General features: G+C 36.1%; 1 protein-coding gene across 5 annotated transcripts in view; it reads left to right on the top strand.

Annotated features, from left to right (window-relative positions):
* Positions 1-20549, top strand: part of Atp11c (ATPase phospholipid transporting 11C) — a 184634-nt gene that overhangs the window by 121502 nt on the left and 42583 nt on the right. For all 5 annotated transcript variants that reach the window (XM_071606843.1, XM_027940165.2, XM_071606840.1 and 2 more), the window contains exons 13-20: positions 4172-4333; positions 5213-5364; positions 5995-6066; positions 8257-8330; positions 9989-10092; positions 10831-11012; positions 12772-13035; positions 18408-18582. In XM_071606843.1, coding sequence (XP_071462944.1) covers positions 4172-4333; positions 5213-5364; positions 5995-6066; positions 8257-8330; positions 9989-10092; positions 10831-11012; positions 12772-13035; positions 18408-18582 — 1185 coding nt within the window. The remainder of the gene's footprint in view (positions 1-4171; positions 4334-5212; positions 5365-5994; positions 6067-8256; positions 8331-9988; positions 10093-10830; positions 11013-12771; positions 13036-18407; positions 18583-20549) is intronic.

The raw sequence follows: 20549 nt of genomic DNA, 5'->3' as shown, positions 1-20549 counted from the left end.
TATACTGCTTTCCATATTGGTTGCACCAATTTGCAGTTCCACTAGCAATATATGAGTGTACCTTTTTTCCCCACATCCTCACCAACACTTATTGTTGTTTGTATTTTTAATAGCTGCCATTCTGACTGGAGTGAGGTCAAATCTTAGAGTAGTTTTGATTTGCATTTCTCTAATTACTAGAGATATTGAACATTTTTTCATATATTTGTTGATTGGCTGTATATCATCTTCTGAGAAGTGTCTGTTCAGTTCCTTGGCCCATTCATTGATTGGGTTGTTTGGGTTTTTTTTTTTTATGTTAAGTTTTTTGAGTTCTTTAATATCATGGAGATTAGTGCTTTATCTGACATGTATGTGGCAAAAATTTGTTCCCATAATGTGGGCTCTCTCTTCACCTCATTGATGTTTCTTTTGCTGATAAGAAGCTTTTTAGTTTGAATCCATCCCATTTATTGATCCTTGATTTTATTTCTTGCACTTTAGTAGTCTTATTGAGGAAGTTGGGGCCTAATCTGACATGATGAAGATTTGGGCCTATTTTTTTCTATTAGACACAGAGTCTCTGGTTTAATTCCTAGGTCCTTGATCCACTTTGAGTTGGGTTTTGTGCATGGTGAGAGATAGGGGCTTATTTTCATTTGGTTGCATATGGATTTCCAGTTTTCCCAGCACCATTTGTTAAAGAGGCTATTTTTTTTCTCCAATATATGTTTTTGGCACCTTTGTCTAATATGAGGTGACTGTATTTATGTGGGTTTGTATCTGTCTCTTCTATTCTGTACTATTGTTCTCCAAGTCTACATTGGTGCCAGTACCACGCTGCTTTTGTTACTGTAGCTTTCTAGTATAGTTTAAGGCTGAGGATTACTTTGGTAATTGGAGCAGAGGCATTTTTTGACCTTAGTTGGTCCTTTCCAGCTGTCATGGCAGCCATCATATTCAGGGAGGCTTCATCTACCAGTCAGTCCCATGTTAATGTGGGAATTGGAGTCAGTGGCCAGTCAGAAGTTTAGTGCACCTGTACTACCAAAGGAATCTTCCTTCCCAGACAAGTGGAAACACCTATAGCCATAATTCCTAGCTTGATACCAGCCTCAATGGATCCTGTCAAGAGTTAGTCCCATTAATCATTTTCTATTGACATATTTTTCAACTAGCCTCCTGTTTATTTTCTGCAAATTAACTTCAACCCTTTGCTTTCTCTTCCACTTTGAAAGTACTTTAAAGAAGACCTTAAAGTACTTTAAAGAACACTTGCCATATGTTTCACTGCTTATTTCTAGCTACTACCTAACATGGGGCTGTGGCTCCGTGGTTAAACACCCCTGAGTTCAATGCCAGTACCCTCCCCACAAAAAGAATTGCATAGTCAAATTAGGATACCCTCCTTCCCCCACTTCCCCAAATCCACCAGAAAAACAAAGGAAAATCTAATGGGGACACTGCTTTAGTCCTTCTCTTATTGAATATAAGCTATCAGTCATCTCATTAGCATACAACATAAGGTCTTATCACTCTGGAGATGCCAAGTATTTTAGGAGCTATGCATCAGGAAAAAATGGAGATGAGAGATGGCCAAGTATACATTTCACAATAGCCATAAAATGGTAAGTTTTAACTTGCTGATATAGGGGAGTCTGTTCAACAGGCTCAAAGTTGTCCTTAAAGAGGAAGAGGTTGCTTGGGAGAGAGTCAGGCAGCCAAGGGGCATCCTTTCCTTTAAATGTGAGTTGTTTGATTGTTGTTGTTTTGTTTTAATTGTTTTTCTGTTGCTGGAAATGAAAGCCAGGGCCTCATGCATGCTAGGCAAGTATACCACCACTGAGCTACATCCTCAGGCCTGAGATTATTTTTTGTGGGTGGTAGGGGTGAGGATGTACCGGGGTTCTTACCCACTGAGTCATATCCCATCTCATTTTATTTTTTTGAGACAGTGCCTCACTAGGTTGTTGAGACTGGCTTTGAACTTGTGATCCTCCTGCCTCAGCTTCCCAAGCCACTGGGATTACAGGTGTGTGCCACTGCACCTGTCCCTAGTCCTTTTTATATTTTATTTTGAGACAGGGCCCCATAAGTTGCTGAGGCTGGCTTTGGAATTGCAGTCCCCTGCATCAGCCTCCTGATACACTGGAATTACTGCTGTGCACCACCAAGTCTGGCAAGAATATATATATTTTTTTATTGGTAAGAATCATATCTGGTCTCCCCCTTCCTTTCCCAGAGTATATGTTATATAATGGGGCACTGGTTGTTAAGTCTGATCATTGGACCAATAATATCAATATCACCTAGGAATTTAGGAGAGCAAATTATCCAGCCCCAACTCAGACCTATTAAGTCAGAACTGGAAAACAGAACCCAAAACTCTTGAGTTTTAATAAGCCATCCAAGTACAGGTAACACATGCTCTAGTTTGATCATTGATGTATTCTGGTGTAGTTTATTTGGCTCTACCTGTGAATGTCAGTGTTTTCAGACCTCTACTACCCAAACTGTTACATAGGTGAAGAAATTGTATTTTATATTTCGAAGTTATCACCTTTGACACTAATGAGAAAATTTGAATGGGCTAATGCTAATCCACCTGCAGAATGTGAAACAACCTGGCATAGCCTTCAGGAGAAAATGAAAGTTAATAATTTGGATCAGAAAAAAAAGCTTCAAAAAATTTCATTTGAACTGAAAAATCTACATGAATAATAACACTTGGATTAATTTAAAGAGAGAATTCAAACTTGGCTGGGTAACGGGGGAAAAAAAAGGAAAGATTGGAATGCTATATTTGTGCCTGTGCTACAACTGTGAAAAGCTTTGAAAAATAATTAGAAAGCAACTATTGCTGGAGTTCATCTCCTTCTCCTTTACATAATAAAAACCTTAATCTTGTGCTTATGGTTGTTCCTGTCAGCCCATAATTTTAACTATTTAAGCATAAATTGCCAAAAAGGAGAATAAAATTGTGGGTTTTCAAAGCCAGATATTATAAATAGAAGACATAAATCTGAGATAAAATAGAAATGCTTAAAATAGTCTATTGTAATGGAAAATTTATTTTATAGCTGATTCTCCCATTATTTATTAAAATATGCTTATGTTATACATGAACCTATTATTATAAACTGTTTATATAAATTTTTTTTATAAATTTGGAAACTTAAGAGAAGTGTCTGAAAAATGTGCATACTGTGTAGAAAGAAATACAGTAGTGTTTTTTTAATCACTATTGACCTATTGTGTCTCCTAATTAGATTACTTTTCTAGTCTATATTCTGTGATTCTTATGGTATTATATGATATAATACATATTACTTCAATTTTTTTACAGAAAATTTTAGTTTTCAGGGGGGAGAAGCTCATCAGTTTTTATTTTTATTTTGTTACATCCAGTTAATTTTTGGTTCCTATTAAATTTTTTTCCAATGGGTTATTTACATGCCAGCCCATAAAGAGAGAAAAAGAATGTGTGTTTGTGCGTGTGTGTGTGTGTGTGTGTGTGTATGTCGTGCACGCGCATGTGTATGTATATGTGTGTGTGTAAAGTAAATGCTCAGTATATTAGTATATTTTCGTTTCCCCCTTGGAAAATTAATATAGCTTCTATACATTGAAACAGGTTAAGTTAAATAGTTAAATTAAAGAGTTTTTAGTTTGATAAGAAAGTCATGGTTTTTCTTCTTATTGATCTTCTACATTTAAGTAGGTCTACCTTAGTTATATGTCACTATTTCAGTGTCTTTAAAAACATTCATTCCACATTTGTTTAATAGGATTGTCTCTGTAATTCCTGACATTTGACTAGAAGTCTTAGAAGTGATTTTTCCCCTATAGATATGAAATTTTAATAACTAAAATTATTAATTAAATAAAAACTAATAATTTTTAATTAATAAAAATTCATGGGTGGGGCTGGGGTTGTGGCTCAGTGGTAGAGCGCCTGCCTCGCACATGTGAGGCACTGGGTTCAGTCCTTAGCATCACATTAAGAAAAATAAATGGAGATATTGTATCTATCTACAACTAAAACAAATATTTAAAAAAAAAATTCATGGTCTAGGGATACAGCTCAGTGGTAGAGCACTTGTCTTGCATGTGTGAGGCCCTGGGTTTAATCCCCAGAACCTTAAAATAATTATCACACTAAAGAAACATATGTTTGTGTCCTTGTTTTCAGGTGGATTATGTATTTACAGATAAGACTGGAACACTTACTGAAAATAGCATGGAATTCATTGAATGCTGCATAGATGGGCACAAATATAAAGGTGTAACTCAGGAAGTTGATGGATTATCTCAGACTGATGGACCTTTAACATATTTTGACAAAGCAGATAAGGTGACATTTTCTGCATTACCATTTTTACCTGAGAATTCAGTCTATATAAGCATGTACTTCCCCCTGCATAGTAGAAACAATTTTCCAGTAGACAAATGACCTAAAATTTTGAATAACCATTTGATTTTTCTTTTTGCTTTGCCATTTCTTGTTTTACTAATACCACTAGAATTTATAAATTAGTAGAACTCATAAGTAGAGAGAATTATGGGAAGTAGCATTTAAGTAAAAATTTCACTTGCCTATCTGATTATTATTTTTTAAAATATGAGCTCCTTCAAAGAATGATATCTCTTCAAATCATTTAGGTCCTAGGAGTATGTAGACATTAAATGACCCAGAGTGTCCCTATACCTGAGCTATTGCTCAATTATGAATTAGGTATCAAATGGCATTCCTTAGCCAGGCCTGATGGTGCACGCCTGTAATACCAGCAGCTCGGGAGGCTGAGACAGGAGGATTGTGAGTTCAAAGCCAGCCTCAGCAAAAGTGAGACATTAAGCAACTCAGTGAGACTCTAGGGCTGGGGATGTGGCTCCATGGGTGAGTGCCCCAAATTCAATTCCCGTTAACACCACCCCCCACCCAATAAATATATGGCATTCCCTTTAGTCCATTAAGAAGTCAGTGGCTTATTATAGGTGGCGCTACAGTAACCTGAATGTGTTTATGCATCCTCTAGGGATACTGGCTAGGGACCAGAAATTCTGTTAGAAGTTGAGGGAATATATAGCTCATTTGAGTCCTAGGAATTTATAATTTTTGTTACTCAGTTCTCTAGAGGTTATAATATTCTCTCACATTAATACATTTTATGTGTTCAGTGCCTAGTGATCAAAGTGAAAATAATGCAGTTATTCTTCTGTTGCTTTTCCACAGAACCGAGAAGAACTCTTTCTGCGTGCCTTGTGTTTATGTCATACTGTAGAAATTAAAACAAATGATACTGTTGATGGAGCTACAGAATCAGCTGAATTAACCTATATCTCCTCCTCACCAGATGAAATAGCTTTGGTGAAAGGAGCTAAAAAGTAAGAACTCTTGTACTTCTCCTAAGAAAGTGAAATCACAGGATGACAGGAGTTAATTTGAGTTTTTTTCCATTTGCTCGGATAACCATATTGTGTACCTCTTCTCTAAGTGCTATCTAAAAGTTTGTAAAAATTCCCAAATATAACCAGTTACATCCAAATAGAAAATAGTGATGCATAGATGTAATTTGCCCTATTATTTATGTATGCTAGCCACGAGTCTGAATTTTCACATTATATTTTGCAATATAATGTGTCTGGCCAATACCAAATAGCAGTGGCCACTTTTTGTACAACACATGTTATTTTTAAAGTACTGCCAGCAATTTTGACGACATTTGATAAGTGACAGTCCAGTTTTCCCCAGGAGGCTCAAGATGATTAAGTGGTAAAAGATCACTTAATATGTTAGCTGCAGAATTGGAATTACAAATTGTCTTTACCTTGGTTATAATAATTGTGACTGGGCTTTGACTTGCTCTGTTCTATCAACTGATCCAGGAATGGTAAGTGCAGTTGTAGGTTGAGATCATGTAAGAGAGAAGAATTAACAAGGATGAATAGATTCATTACAAGGGGAAATTAATTGTTCCTTAGAGACACACAAAGGTTCTTTTTTGTTTTTGATAGGTACGGGTTCACATTTTTAGGAAATCGGAATGGACATATGATACTAGAGAACCAAAGAAAAGAAATAGAAGAGTAAGTAGCTCTGTGTTGTCTTATGTCCGTCACTCCCAACCCCAGTCAACTTTACATGGATTTAGGAAGGATTACAAAGGAAACTAATGAACCTATAAATGTAGAACTCTGCTCTCTCAATTCAGAGTTCTATATAATAAATGTAGCAGTAGAAGCTGTTTTTAATACAATGGCAGGAACTGGGATGTGTTTCACATGTAGGTCCAGTAGCCAGAATGAGAATTTGCCTGGACTGTTCCTGAAATTTAGATACCATTTTAGTTCTCTAACACATGCTACAAGAAAAATCAGAGAATGTGTATGAAACCTTCTGCTATCTAGAGCCCAAGAAATCACTCTGGGATTACAAGCCCAGCAATTCAAAACACCAAAGTAGCTTTGGTGTTCAATAGAACCTTTGCCTTGTTCTTAGAAATTCAAGTGTTAGCCTAAGGGCAAGTACCCTGGTACAGCAGTATCTTAGGATCTTAGTATTTCTGTTTTTGCTACAAAACCCCAAGGAACAAAGCCACCTTGGCTTAATGACAGAGTTTAAATAGGCTCAGTGATTAATTCAAATTTTTCATTTGAACTTGAAATGTAATTATCTTATTTGACTTCCATTCTGGCCCTGAAAATCCCATGAGATTCATCTCAGAAACCTATAATACATGTAAAGGCCCTTGGGTAATAGTCCCCTTTGAGGTGGGATGCTCAGCAGTCCAGAGGAAGGCTCTGTGGTCTGATTGCCAGCAACCTGGAGTCATGATGACCATCCAGATTCTAGTCAGTCCACAACAGTACCTCTGTCTGGCCAACACCAAATGAAATGCTACACATAGATGTCTTAAACACAGCTCCCTTCCCCACCTCAAAAAGCAAAAATTGGTCCACTCACCCCCACCAAAATCAAGCTATATAATAAACATTTTAAGAAAATATTTTCTGGTTGTAGATGGACAGAATGCCTTTATTTTATTTGTATATGGTGATAAGGATTGAACCCAGTGCCTCACACATGCAAGAAAGTGCTTTGCCACTGAACTACAGTCCATCCCAACATTTTTATGTTAAATATATGTATCTAAGTTGTTTATTTTTTAAAAAATTCCATCATGCTTTTTTTTTATAATTGCCTCTTATTTTAACTCTTCTGTATCCTTACATCTGATTAATAGTTTAGCCATACATACACAAATCTGATCAGTCTCTTAATATCATCCACTCTTTAAACCCTTCATTAGCTTCCTGTTGCTCTTAAGACAAAATGCCAAATTTTTTAACCAGCCCACAAAGTTCTGTTTTCAGCTCCTGCTTGCCTTTCTTGCTTCATTTCTTGCTGTTTGCCTGTGAATGAGTTTTCCATACAAAGGGAAACTTTAAAGTCCTTGCTATGCCTTTGCATCTGATCTTAGTCTATACTATCAGAATGCCCTGTCCCCTTTCTGCATCTCATTCTTGCAGAACCCAGCTCAGGCACCTCTTTCAGAAAACCTTCCTTCTGATGGCTTTTTTTTCTGTAGTTTTATCTCTCCTTTGTAAGTGCCTTTTTTTCACTATTTGACAACTGGGAGAGTAATTGTATCTTAACCTATTCTGTATTATAATGTGGTGAACTCGGGCTGAGATTTTGGCTCAGTGGTACAGCACTTGCCTAGCACGTGTGAGGCCCTAGCTTCAATCCTCAGCACCACGTAAAAATAAATAAAATAAAAGTATTATGTCCAACTACAATTAAAAAATAGATTTTTTTTTAAATGTGGTAAACTCCTCGAGGGAGTGGGCTCAGGCAGATTCACCACTGTTCCCCAACACACAGCACTATGACTGGCCCTTAAGAGGCACTCATAGAACATAGTAAAATAATTAGAAGAGCAGAACTATTTCTAGATCCTTCCAGATATGGCTTGGTGGGACTGCTTTTTGTTCTCCATTCGTATGTAGTCGCTCTCCTTACTATTTTAAGTAATATAATAAAAGGATATAAATACCCTACCAACTCAGATATCCTGTGACAGCAGGTTCTATATGCAGAGAAATTTTAAAAAAGAAAGAAAGTACCAGTTGTGTATACAACTAGCTACCCTCATTCAAAGAGGAGAATTATCTGTTCATTTAAGATTTTTAAATATATTTAGATGTTTCTATTGTGTTTTATTTTGCTCAACATGGCCCAGGTATTTTACTTTTTTCATTTCTATTCTTTTGAAGGTATGAACTTCTTCACACCTTAAACTTTGATTCCATCCGCCGACGTATGAGTGTAATTGTGAAGACTCAAGGAGGTATACCTCTTCATACTTGACTTTTTCCATTTGTAGGATAAACTATTTCAGAAAATTTAAGCATTGTAGGTAGTAGCTTAGGATTAGGTAAAGTTTTGCAAAACAGCGGCATTTATAAATATGCCTTCATGTATTTATTTGGAAACATGTTCAGTTTGTCAAATTGTCAATGGCAGAATGCCTGGTGTGATAGTAAATGCATTTTCTTGGAAATAAAACTGTATTCCTTTGCACTGGCTATCCAGACAGGAACTGAAAGAATGACTTATGGTTCAGTATACCAACCATACTCATTATTGTGGTCACAGTATTATTGGTAGTCACTACCAATAAAGTTATGCTATAGTAATTTTACTGGAGACAGCAGCTCAGATGTAGTTAGATGGTCTAGAATTACCAACAGTAGGAAGCCTAGAGTGTAGAGAGCTCCTGCTTCAATCACCCAGACCTTCCTAGTTCCCCTGTTGCTCTCTGGAATTTGGTGACTTAGAGATGATTCAGTCAGATTTCTGGGTAGGGCATACTGGATTCATTCCAGAGCTCAAGGATCTTTAACAAAATATAGCTTGCTCTTTGCAAAGGAACCAGTACTATCATCCCAGATCCTCAATGTCCTTGAGATGCACCATGGTGATTTGTCTTCTCAAATTCTGAAAGTCCCATGGGGAGCACTCTCAGATGTGTGTGTATGTGTGCACACATGTGTCTTTGGCCCAGGAGGTTTGTTTTCTAAATATCCTTGTTTTATTTCCCAGTAATATACTTTAGCAATAAATCCGTTCCAAATTCATTAATGTAAGAATGAGGACGGACACACTTTTCCTCATAACTTGTGGTATGAATGCAAAGACATTAAATTGATTTTAATGTATGGCAATGGGATCTGTTTTATAATTTTATTTATTTTTAATTTTTTGTCATATGACTTTTAAATACATTTTGGATGTATGAGGAAAAACCAAAAAGCACATTTAACTTTTGAATTACCCACTGTTCTACATATATGTTCTCCTACATATGATGAAATGTCTGGAAAAGTGGCCTGCAAAGGTTGTTTTCCTCAGAACTCTGCTTTTTAATTTGTTGAATTCAACTATCTGCTTTATAAGGGTTAAGTGTCTCTTAGTGCTCAAATGTGAATATTTCCCAGGTATATGAACTAATCTAAAGTTGTGCTTGTACCAGTATAAGCATTTTACAAAGCTATTTTCAAGTTCCTAGTAAAAGCTGTCAAGCCAGTGTTTCAAAAGCTAGCTTTGTATAGCTTATTCATAATTGAAGCCTGTTTGAACTTAAGTTTGGTTTTCACGTTCATAGATGCCCTATGTGCACTCTAGGCCATTGCTGAGTACATTTTTAAAAATAATCCTATTGCCTCTCCTTGATACAAGTGTGGTCCTCCATGATTCACTGGGAGGAAATGTATTTTAACCAAGTCGCATGTTGTAAATTCTGGCTTATTTATTGTGTCCATAAGGGTCTAAATTTCTCTTGACAGACTAAAACTTAAGATGTCTAATTTCATTTGGGTGTGTGTTGAAAGGCAGGCTTGGAATACATAGCATCTGGTTGGGAGAGGTCACCTTAACAATTCTCTTATTAAAATATCAATACCATTCTTAAAATTCTAAGTTGAGTATTTTGGTTCTTTGTTTTAGGAGACATCCTTCTTTTTTGTAAAGGAGCAGATTCAGCAGTTTTTCCCAGGGTGCAAAACCATGAAATTGAGTTAACTAAAGCCCATGTGGAACGTAATGCAATGGTGAGCCTACATCCCTCCCCTCAATAAGTAAATGGAGAAGTGCTGCAAATGTTTATGGGATTACTTTTTCAATGGACGTTTAAGCTGGGCATAGTGATGCATGCTTCTGATCACAACTCCTGGGCAGACCAGGGCAGGAGCACCTTAAGTTCTGGGTATTAAAGAGAGGGAGAGAAGGACAAATGAGTGACTTCTGAGCAAAGGGATTCAAGAGCTAACCACTGGTTGGTGAATATTTCACACATGCTTGAGGTTAAAATAAAATGGGAGCTTGATCTGCCTTGGTAATTTAAAGAGTCAGTACCTTAAAATAAAAATAAGGATTGGGGATATAGCTCAGTGGTGGAATGTACCTGGGTTCAATCCCGAGTACCACATAAATATAAATAAGTGGATGTTTAAGTGAATTTTATTTTTATTGTGTATTTTTGTATTGGCAGTTTTAATATTATTTTCTTTATTTTAATATAAACTATTATCCTTGGAGTAACATTTGATCAGAATTTGCAGCCTTATAAACTTTTCCAGAATCTTTGTTAAAAGCTCTATTTTATTTATTCAAAACCTAACAATGTTACCTTTTTCAGTTGCATTCTGTTCATTTTTTTAAACTACAAATGTGTCAGAATTTCTCTTTATACAAAGCAAGAGTATTTAAAGAGGTTGTGTATCTGTGTGTGTGTGTGTGTGTGTTCAGCTATTATGGGGATAATTATAAATCTTCTACTTTACTTCTAGGATGGGTACCGGACACTCTGTGTGGCCTTCAAAGAAATTACTCCAGATGATTATGAAATAATTAACAGACAGCTCATAGAGGCAAAAATGGCCTTACAAGACAGAGAAGAAAAAATGGAAAAGGTTTTTGATGATATTGAGACAAACATGAATTTAATTGGAGCCACTGCAGTGGAAGACAAGTAACTAGAAATGATACTCTTGTTATTTTAATGACCAGGCATTTACGGTGGCATCTGTCCCAAATTAGTAATTTATTCATGTTTTGAAATCTCTGATTTAACTTTGTTGTCTAAATGGGCTTAAAGATTCATTTATTTTTAACAAGTATGAAAAATTACAAAATTTTGATCTGTTTGTAGGAATGGTTTTAAAGTTAAATACATGTGACTTAGAAGAATGAACCAGTTAGTACTAAAGTCTTTGGATATTTAAGCCAACTACTTATTTATGTAGATATTTATAAAGTAGACTGTTATGTGTAAAGAGGGATGCTAGAGCCGCCAGTAGAGCTATGATACCTGGAAGAATGGGTAAGATTTTGACAGAGATGAACAGAAAGAAAATCCAACCTAAAGTGAACAGCACAAGTGCTTAATCTAACCTGGTTTCACAGACCAGAGTATAGTTTTGCTTACTTTAAAATCATATTCTTTTAAATATACAAGCTGAACTCTGCCAAACATAATTGTAGGACTCTGCATTGATCTTCTTGAAAGAATAAGTGTTAGATTCTTAATATTTTAGGAGTTTTCTAAGGAATATAAATGCAAATTATGAGACATAACCAAACAAAAAGTTATAAACATATATTCAGTTTGTATAGTTATACATAATTATAGGGTTCATTTTGACATAGTCATACATGCATGGAATATAATTTGCTCCACTTCAGTCCTAGTGCTTGTCCTTTCCCTCTTCTCTTCCTTTCCCCTATTTCCCTTTCTCTACTGGTCTTCTTTCTAATTTTTTAATTAGTGCTTTATAGATATATCTAAATGTGAAATTCACTATAATATATTCATATATATACACACACACACACACACACACACACACACATGGATGGCATGATTTGGTTAGTTTCATTCTGGAGTTTCTCCCTTTTCCCATCCCTCCTCCTTCCCCCTCAATCCTCTTCTTCTGCTTCAGTGATCTCCCTTCTGTTTTCATGGAATAGAACCACCAAATTACCCAGCTATCCCACTCTCTAGTATTTATCCAAAAGAACTAAAGCAAGCCTACTATATTGATACAGGCACATCAGTGTTTATAGCAGCACAGTTTACAATAATCAATTATAGAAACTGCCCAGGTGCCCATCAACAGATAAAGAAAATGTTGAGTTTTACTCAGCAATAAAGAAGAATGAAATTATGGCATTTGCTAGTAAATGGGTGGAACTAGAAGACATCATGCTGAACAAAATAAGCCAGACTCAGAAAGTCAAAGGTTGAATGTTTACTCACATATGCAGAAGCCATTCAAAATAAGGGAAAAAGGCGGGAGGGAATCTCATAGAAGTATAATTTTTCTTTCAGAATTTATATATATATATATACATACATACATACATATGTGTGTATATATAATATAAAAATATATGTATGGTAATATATAAGATATAATGAGGTTAACAATGAATACAAATATATGGTGAGTTTCTGAGTGATGATTCTCAGTTTTGCCATTAGGTATTAATTACCTCAAGAGATAGCATGAACTTTTCTGGACTTCATTGTTTGAAATTCATTTTAATAATTAAAACTATACCAAAGATAACGATCTCAGGAGTAAAGGGTATATAAGAAAACCAACTGTGATAAGTTGTCACAACTGTAGAATTATAGTGAATTGTAAAGAATGTTCTCTTTAGGAAGCTTTCTTGTAGAATCCCTGTCAGGTATTTTAAAGGATAACAAGGCTTCCTTGTGTTCCCAGGCTACAAGATCAAGCTGCAGAGACCATTGAAGCTCTGCATGCAGCTGGCCTGAAAGTCTGGGTGCTTACTGGTGACAAGATGGAGACAGCCAAATCCACATGCTATGCCTGCCGTCTTTTCCAAACTGGCACTGAACTCTTAGAACTCACCACAAAAACTATTGAAGAAAGTGAAAGGAAAGAAGATCGATTACATGAATTGTTGATAGAATATCGGAAGAAGTTGCTGCATGAATTTCCTAAAAGTACTAGAAGCCTTAAAAAGTAAGCAAGTACATCAATTTCTTATACTTAGACATTGGTACAGATGTAAAGAACAACTGTTTATGCAGAAGGCTCCATTTTCTATAATTTACCATTCTCTGTTTGCAGGTATTTTTTTCTTTATAAGTTAAAACCTTCCCTGAGGGCTTAGCTAATGGCACATTTGAGGTTACTTGATACTTTACACCTCTCTTTTAAGTTAAAAGAAAACTTCATTTCTCAAGGTTTAAAAAATTACCTCAATTTGTTTTGCGGGGAATTGGTGCGGGGGTTACCAGGGATTGAACCCAGGGCACTTAACCACTGAGCCACATCCCCAGCCCTTTTTTATTTTGAGACAGGGTTATTTAGGGCCTTGCTAAATTGCTGAAGCTGGCTTTGAACTTGTGATCCTCCTGCTTCAGCCTCTCGAGCCACTGGGAGTATAGGCGAGTGCCACCATGCCCAGCAGAAAATTACCTCGATTTCTTGTTAAAATTAAATTTATTTTTAGCTAATACATGAAAAACATAAAATTGTACATATTAGTGGAGTAACTTTACCATATAATGTTTCTTTACCATATGTTCTGCATGTATACATTCTGTAATGTTTAAACCATAGTAAACATACCTCCTCAAACATCATTTCTTAATGGAAAAATTTAAAATCCATATAGCTTTTTGAAATATATACTACGTTATTGTTGTCAATAGTCACCCTGCTGTACAATAGCACATCAGTGTTTTTTTATCCTGTCTAATTGTATTAGAACCCATTGATCATCTTTTCTTTATCCCTTCCACTACCTAATCTCCCTGGCCTCTGGTAACGACTAGTCTGCTCTTACTTTCTAATGAGATTAGCATTTTTAGATTTCACATATGAGCAAGATCATGCTATACTTGTATTTCTGTTCCTGGCTTATTTCACATATTTGTTATTTTTCACTTAACATAACGATCTCAGTTCCATTCATGTTGAAACAAATGACAGGATTCCATTCTTTATAGTAGTATTCCATGTCATATATGTCTCACAGTTTCTTTGTTCTTTCATCAGTTGGAAGACACTTAGGTGTTTCCATTTCTTGGCTGTTAGGAATAGTGTTGCAATGAATAAGTGCAAATGTCTCCTTGTTATACATACTGATTTAATTTCTTTTGTATACATACCCAGTAGTGGGATTACTGGATCATATGGCAGTTCTGTTTTTGATTTTTTAGAAATGTTAAAAATAGTTAAACTTCTAAATGCTTAGGGTCTGGGTATGTAATAAAATCAATCTCTATTACAGTTTCAATGCATTTTGAGGTCCCAGAGCTATTTCTGATGTGGACTCTTATGTCCCAGTATTCCAGAGGGAACCAAATACTTATTAACATGGATGCTTTGATTCTGCTTTCAACTAATTACATACAAAGAACTTATAGAACCTCAGGGCAAGCCAATGATCAACAGTAATTCAATGCCCAGGAGTATATCATCTATACTTCATATTGACCTAGTTTTGTCCTCATCTAACCTAATGACTTGACTTTATCTTGACCATAAGTAAACTTAATTCCTTTTCTGGAGTGCTACCAGATCACCTGCACTAACTGCAGAGTACCTTAGACAATATTACTTTCCATTTCTTGAGCACACTTCATATTCTAGGAACAATATTAAGTGCTTTGTATGATTGTTTTCATTTAATCTTCATTAACAACCCAGTTAGGAAATCTTGTTTTCTTCATTTTATGGATAGGGAAGTGGGCTCAGCAATATGAACTGACTTGCTTATGATCATACCACTAATGAGGGATTGAGCAAGTCTGCCAGCTCCAGAGCCCATGCTTTTAACATCAATACTATATTTCTGTCCTCATCTTTCATGTTTAACCAAACTTGAAAATTAATGGGCCATATTTTAAGGCTATGGATAATAGTAAAACAACTGTTTTTCTTCTGTTACTTAGGTGAGATTAAAAATACTTGTTATTAAATTACCTCTGAGAAATGTTTCCTTTCTTTAACCAAATGGTACTTACAAAGTCATCCCAAAGCCAGGTGCTATGGTGCATGCCTACAATCCCAGCAACTCAGGAGACTGAGGCAAGAGGATCAGCCTCAGCAATTTAGCAAGGCCCTAAGCAAACACAGCAAGACCCTGTCTCAAAAAATAAAAAGGGCTGGGATGTGGCTCAAGGGTTAAGCTCCCCTTGGTTCAATTTCTAGTTAACCAAAAAGTAAAATAAAGTCAGTCCAAATTACATGCATTTTATTTGTCCATTTGTCTTATTTTGCCTGGACTGCCATAGCAATCCATAGACTAGGTGGATTAAACAACAGAAATTTGTTTCTCACAGTTCTAGAGACTGAAAGACCAAGACCAGAGTACTTCAGAATGGTTGGGTTTTGGTGAGAGTAGTCTTCCTGGCTTGCAGATGTCTTCCTTCTCTTTGCCTCCACATGTGGCAGAGAGTATTAGTGTCTCTTCTTTGTAATACCATCCTGGTGTCCTCACTCTCATAAATTCACATGAACCCAGTTATATCTTATAAGCGCCATCTTCTCATGCTATCACATTTGGAGTTAGGCTTCAACATAAGAATTTTGCTGACACAATTCAATCTATAACAGGCACTAATGCCATTATGAAGGCCCTACCATAGGTTATGACTTTGTCTAAACCTAATCACCTTTCAAAGACCCCCCCCCAATCTCCAAATACCATTACTTTGAGGATAAGGTTTCAATATATGAATTTTGAAAGGACATAGTTAGTCCATATCTCTGTTGAGCAACTATTTGGTACTTTTTTTTTTGGGGGGGGGGGGGGCGTGTTTTATACTGGCAGTCAAACCCAGGGCACTTTACTACTGAGATATATCCTCAGTCCTTTTTTTTTATATTTTTGAGACATGGTCTTGCTAAATTGATGAGGGTAGGTTGAATTTTAGATCCTCCTGCCTCAGGCTCCTGAAACATTGGTATTACATGCAAGTGCCACCACGCCGGCTCTGTGGTGCTTTTGTAAAAGTCAGGCATTATGGAAAAATTAACAAATCATCACCATTTCAGCTTATTCCCTCTTTCTGGTTATCTGTTTGGGGTTTGGCATGGTCTTGCTCCTAGTTACATAGGCTTCATTTAGATCCAAAATTACCTTTGCTCCTTTACCCTTTCCAGTTCACAGAAATGCTTGGTGGCACACACCTGTAATCCCAGGGATTTAGGAAGCTGAGGCAGAAGGATAGCATATTCAAGACCACATCAGTTCACATCAGCTCCCAAGCCTTATTCAGATTCCAGTCATCACCACTAGTGCTCCAAATCTGAGGACTGGCACTTTACACTTGGAATCTCTTAATCTCCTCTACCAGATGAGTGGTCTTTAAGTAAACTACAGTACACATCATAATCCTACTTTGAAACCTTTTAGTTGTTCTCCATTACTTAATTCAGTTCACACCAAAGCCCTCAAGAGACCTTTAATTTGCTTTCCCAGTGCATCCCAACATACATTTTCTCCCTTCATCTCTTTCTTCCCTGCCTTCAAGTTACAATTTAAATATCATACCTCACAAAGAACCCACTATTCTTTCCTGTGTGTATTTATTTTCCCAAGGATTGGGCATTGACTGTTTATTATCTGGTTATATATGTTCTTCCATGTATGCTTCTGTCACTCCCAAGGAGATTTTCTATTCTCCAAGGAAAGACTAGCCTGTAATTCTTTATTCCTCCAGATAGCATACTTATACTTAGTGTTTACAAATATTCCTTGATTATTGAGCTGCTGTTTTCTGCCCAGTAAGACAGCTCTTGTTAAGTAAGCAAAGAGCACATGGTTGTAACCCACTTGAATCAAAGTGTGGAATATGATATGTCAAGAAATTTGTAATGTTTTGAACAACCCACAATAAAAAATTTAAAAATAAAAAATAATAATAATAATAAAAATGATAATACCGTAAAAAAATAAAATAAAATAAAAAAATAAATTATATTTACAGTATTATAAAGCCAGATAGAGATAAGTACAAATATAGTGTTAGCAGTATACAGCAAAGAAATATGGAAAGGGAATGATGGGGTGTATTTGGCTTTCACTACTCAAAGAAAGGTCCATAGAAAAGAAGCTCTGATGTCACCAGGAAACTTGTTAGAAATGCAAATTTCGGACCTCAGCTCACTAAATCAGAATCTGTGTTTTAACAGGATTCTCAGATGATTTCCTTTGTACATTAAGCTTTTTGAGGAGCATTAGACAATGGAATCTATAACCGAGATCTTGCTGTATCTACTGCATCCACTGTAGTGATTCTCAAAGGGCACCCAATTCCCTGAGCAAAAACTGAATAACCACTGTTTTGTTCCTGTATTGCAAGGAAAAAAAAAAAAGTCTAATTGGTAGGATTTTCTCAGTTGCAAATTTCCCCCATGTAGTTTTCTTTTTTTCCTTTCTTCCTTTCTTTCTTTCTGGAACCCACGGATGCTTTACTACTGAGCCACATCCCGAGCCCTTTTTATTTTTCATTTTGGGACAGGATCTTGCTAAGTTGCAGCCTCCCATATAGCTATATGTATGCACCACCAAACCCAGCCCCCATTTGTTTTCTTAAAAACTTGACACCTTGTTACATTTGTTTTCTTTGGCACTTAGAATACCTCTTAGTCCTGGCCATACATGAGAGCAAACTAGGGAGCTTTTAAAACATAATCAAGCCCCAACCAAAATATTCTCATTTATTTGGTCTAAGGATGGGCCTCAGGTTTGGGCAACTTTTTAAAGTTACACAAATGATTCTAATGGGAAGGCTAGGATTGAGAACCCCTGGTAGTAAAACATGATACTTATTTAAGAAATATTTTATATTATTACATTCTTTAATGAGAACCATGTCTTTTAGATGCTCTGTCATATTTGAGAAGCCATGTTTTATGCATAGGTTTTGTCATTCAGATAAAGATATTAGAGAGAAGTCTTTTATGATTTCTTTACCCTAAAGCCATTTTGTTTTTTCTCAGTCTTTAAGGAGTATCGAATTCACTGATAATTTGTATTCATGTCAGAACTAATGTTATTTTATACTTGTTCAATTCATCTATAATTCCCAAATTCATCTATAATTCCCAAAATTTATCTTGAATTTCTTAAACAGAGGCAGATTGTGAAACCTCCTTTATTTTGTACTTTTTAGAACTTATAGTCAATTATATGAGCAACTTAGGTCTCTGAGGTGTTACTTAAAGTCACTGTTGTGCTATTATTAGAGGCAATTGCTTCTTTGGAATGAATACGTCAAGTAACCAGATTGATGACTCATCTTCTATAGTTAAAAAATCAGTACCCTAAATGCAAAGGTATGATAATTTCAAAAACAACATTGTTTTTCTTTTTTCAGAGCATGGACAGAACATCAAGAATATGGATTAATCATCGATGGCTCCACATTGTCACTCATACTAAATTCTAGTCAGGACTCTAGTTCAAATAATTACAAAAGCATTTTCCTACAAATTTGTATGAAGTGCACTGCAGTGCTTTGCTGCCGGATGGCACCATTACAGAAAGCCCAGGTAACTGTGGATATTAATATTCTATTCTGGGTTTCTATATATACATATGTGCAAATGTTTGATCTACTTTTAATTTGCTTCTAATTAAACAAATTAATTAGAAATTTACTTTTAAATCATTTCATTGTTATCATCTAATTTTTTCAACCTTAACTTTTTTCCTTTTGGGGTCAAAATCAAGAAAGATTCTTTCCCCCAAATTGATTTAAACTTTGCTGGACTTCTATGTTGCCTCCATTCCACTGCTCCTTGCTCTCCCCTATGACATTAGCCTCATGCATCCTGTTTCTTTTGCTCTTTTTTGGTACCAGGGGCACTCAACCACTGAGCCATATCCCCAGTCATTTTTTTTTAATTTTTTTTATTTTGAGACAGGGTCTCACTGAGTTGCTTAGGGCCTCACTGAGTTGCTTAGGGCCTCACTGAGTTGCTTAGGGCCTCACTGAGTTACTGAGGCTGGCTTTAAACTTGGGATCTTCCTGCTTCAGCCTTCCTAGCTATTGAGATCACAGGCATGCGCCCAGCTTCTTCTGCTTTTAATACTCTACTGACTTGCTTGCTGGCAAACCTGACCCAATTTCGTGTGCTGTGTTCATTCTCTTCCTCATTTCTTTACTGCATTTGATACTATCAATTATATCCTCCTCAAAATTCTCCTTCCTTGATTTCTGTGATGGTCCGTAGTCCTGACATTTTCTTCCCTCTTTGGACATCTAGTTTCCTTTGTAGTTTGCTTTATTGTCTATATTCTCCCTGATTATCAGTTGCTTCTAATAAATTCTCCTCTGCTTTTTACTTTATGAACTCTTTTTCTGGATTAGCACTTCTCTGACTCTCCGTGATGTTTTGCTGGTCCTGAGTTTTTCTTGATTTTAATCTATTTCTAGCTGTCTGCTAGACAGCCCCATATGGATTTCCTACCATCACATTAAATTCTAGCGTCTAAGACAGATCTTATGATATTCTTCTTCAGACCAGTTTGTTTTTTACCTTTCCTGTTACCAGTGCCATTTTTCTTTTGCTCCCTAAGTCTCAAAACTACCTTTGATCTTATCTTCTCCCTCTATATAGATGCCATATTCTGTTGATTCTACCTGCTTTTTGTCTTAGTTCTACTTTTCGTGCCATCTTTTGAAACCATTTACTGACAGCCTAGTTCAAACCCTCAAAAGTTTACACATAGACTATTTGATTTTGTGTCCTCACTGGTCTCTTTTGCTTTCACCTTCTTCCTGCAATCTTTCCCTCTATACTCCTATCATGCTCTTTTTTTTCAGACACTTTTAATGTCTGTAGTCCAGACCTTTGGGATTCTACTTTATTTCTTTCATCTGCTTACCAAACCCGTCTTCTTGGAGATGTATCTTTTTCACTCTTAGAATTCTCTACAGCCCAATCATCAATTTTCTTGGCATCTTTTATTTCTTTTTTTATTTTTATTTTTTATTCTAATTTGTTGTATATGACAGCAGAATGCATTACACTTCTTATTACACATATAGAGCACAATTTTTCATATCTCTAGTTGTACACAAAGTAGAATCACACCATTCGTGTCTTCATACATGTACTTAGGGTAACAATGTTCATCTCATTCCACAGTCTTTCCTACCCCCATGCCCCCTTCCTTCTCTTCTCTCCCATTTGCCCTATCTGAAGTTCATCTAATCCTCCCATGCTCCCCCTCCCAACCCCACTATGAATCAGCCTCCTTATGTCAGAGAAAACATTCAGCATTTGGTTTATTGGGATTGGCTAACTTCACTTAGCATTATCTTCTCCAACTTCAGCATCTTTTATTTCTGTGACTAAGTTCATTGTTCTTCCCGGTTTCTAGACTCAGAAACTTGAAATCTGTGTTAATTTCTCCCAGGCTTTACTCTTTTCTTTTTTTAAAGAGTGAGAGAGAATTTTTTAATATTTATTTTTTATTTTTTTCGGTGGACACAACATCTTTGTTTGTATGT

The sequence above is a fragment of the Marmota flaviventris genome, chromosome X, assembly GCF_047511675.1.
Source record: "Marmota flaviventris isolate mMarFla1 chromosome X, mMarFla1.hap1, whole genome shotgun sequence".
NCBI lineage: Eukaryota > Metazoa > Chordata > Mammalia > Rodentia > Sciuridae > Marmota > Marmota flaviventris.
Note: the sequence above shows the minus strand (reverse complement) of the source record. Positions and strands in the feature narration are given on the sequence as shown.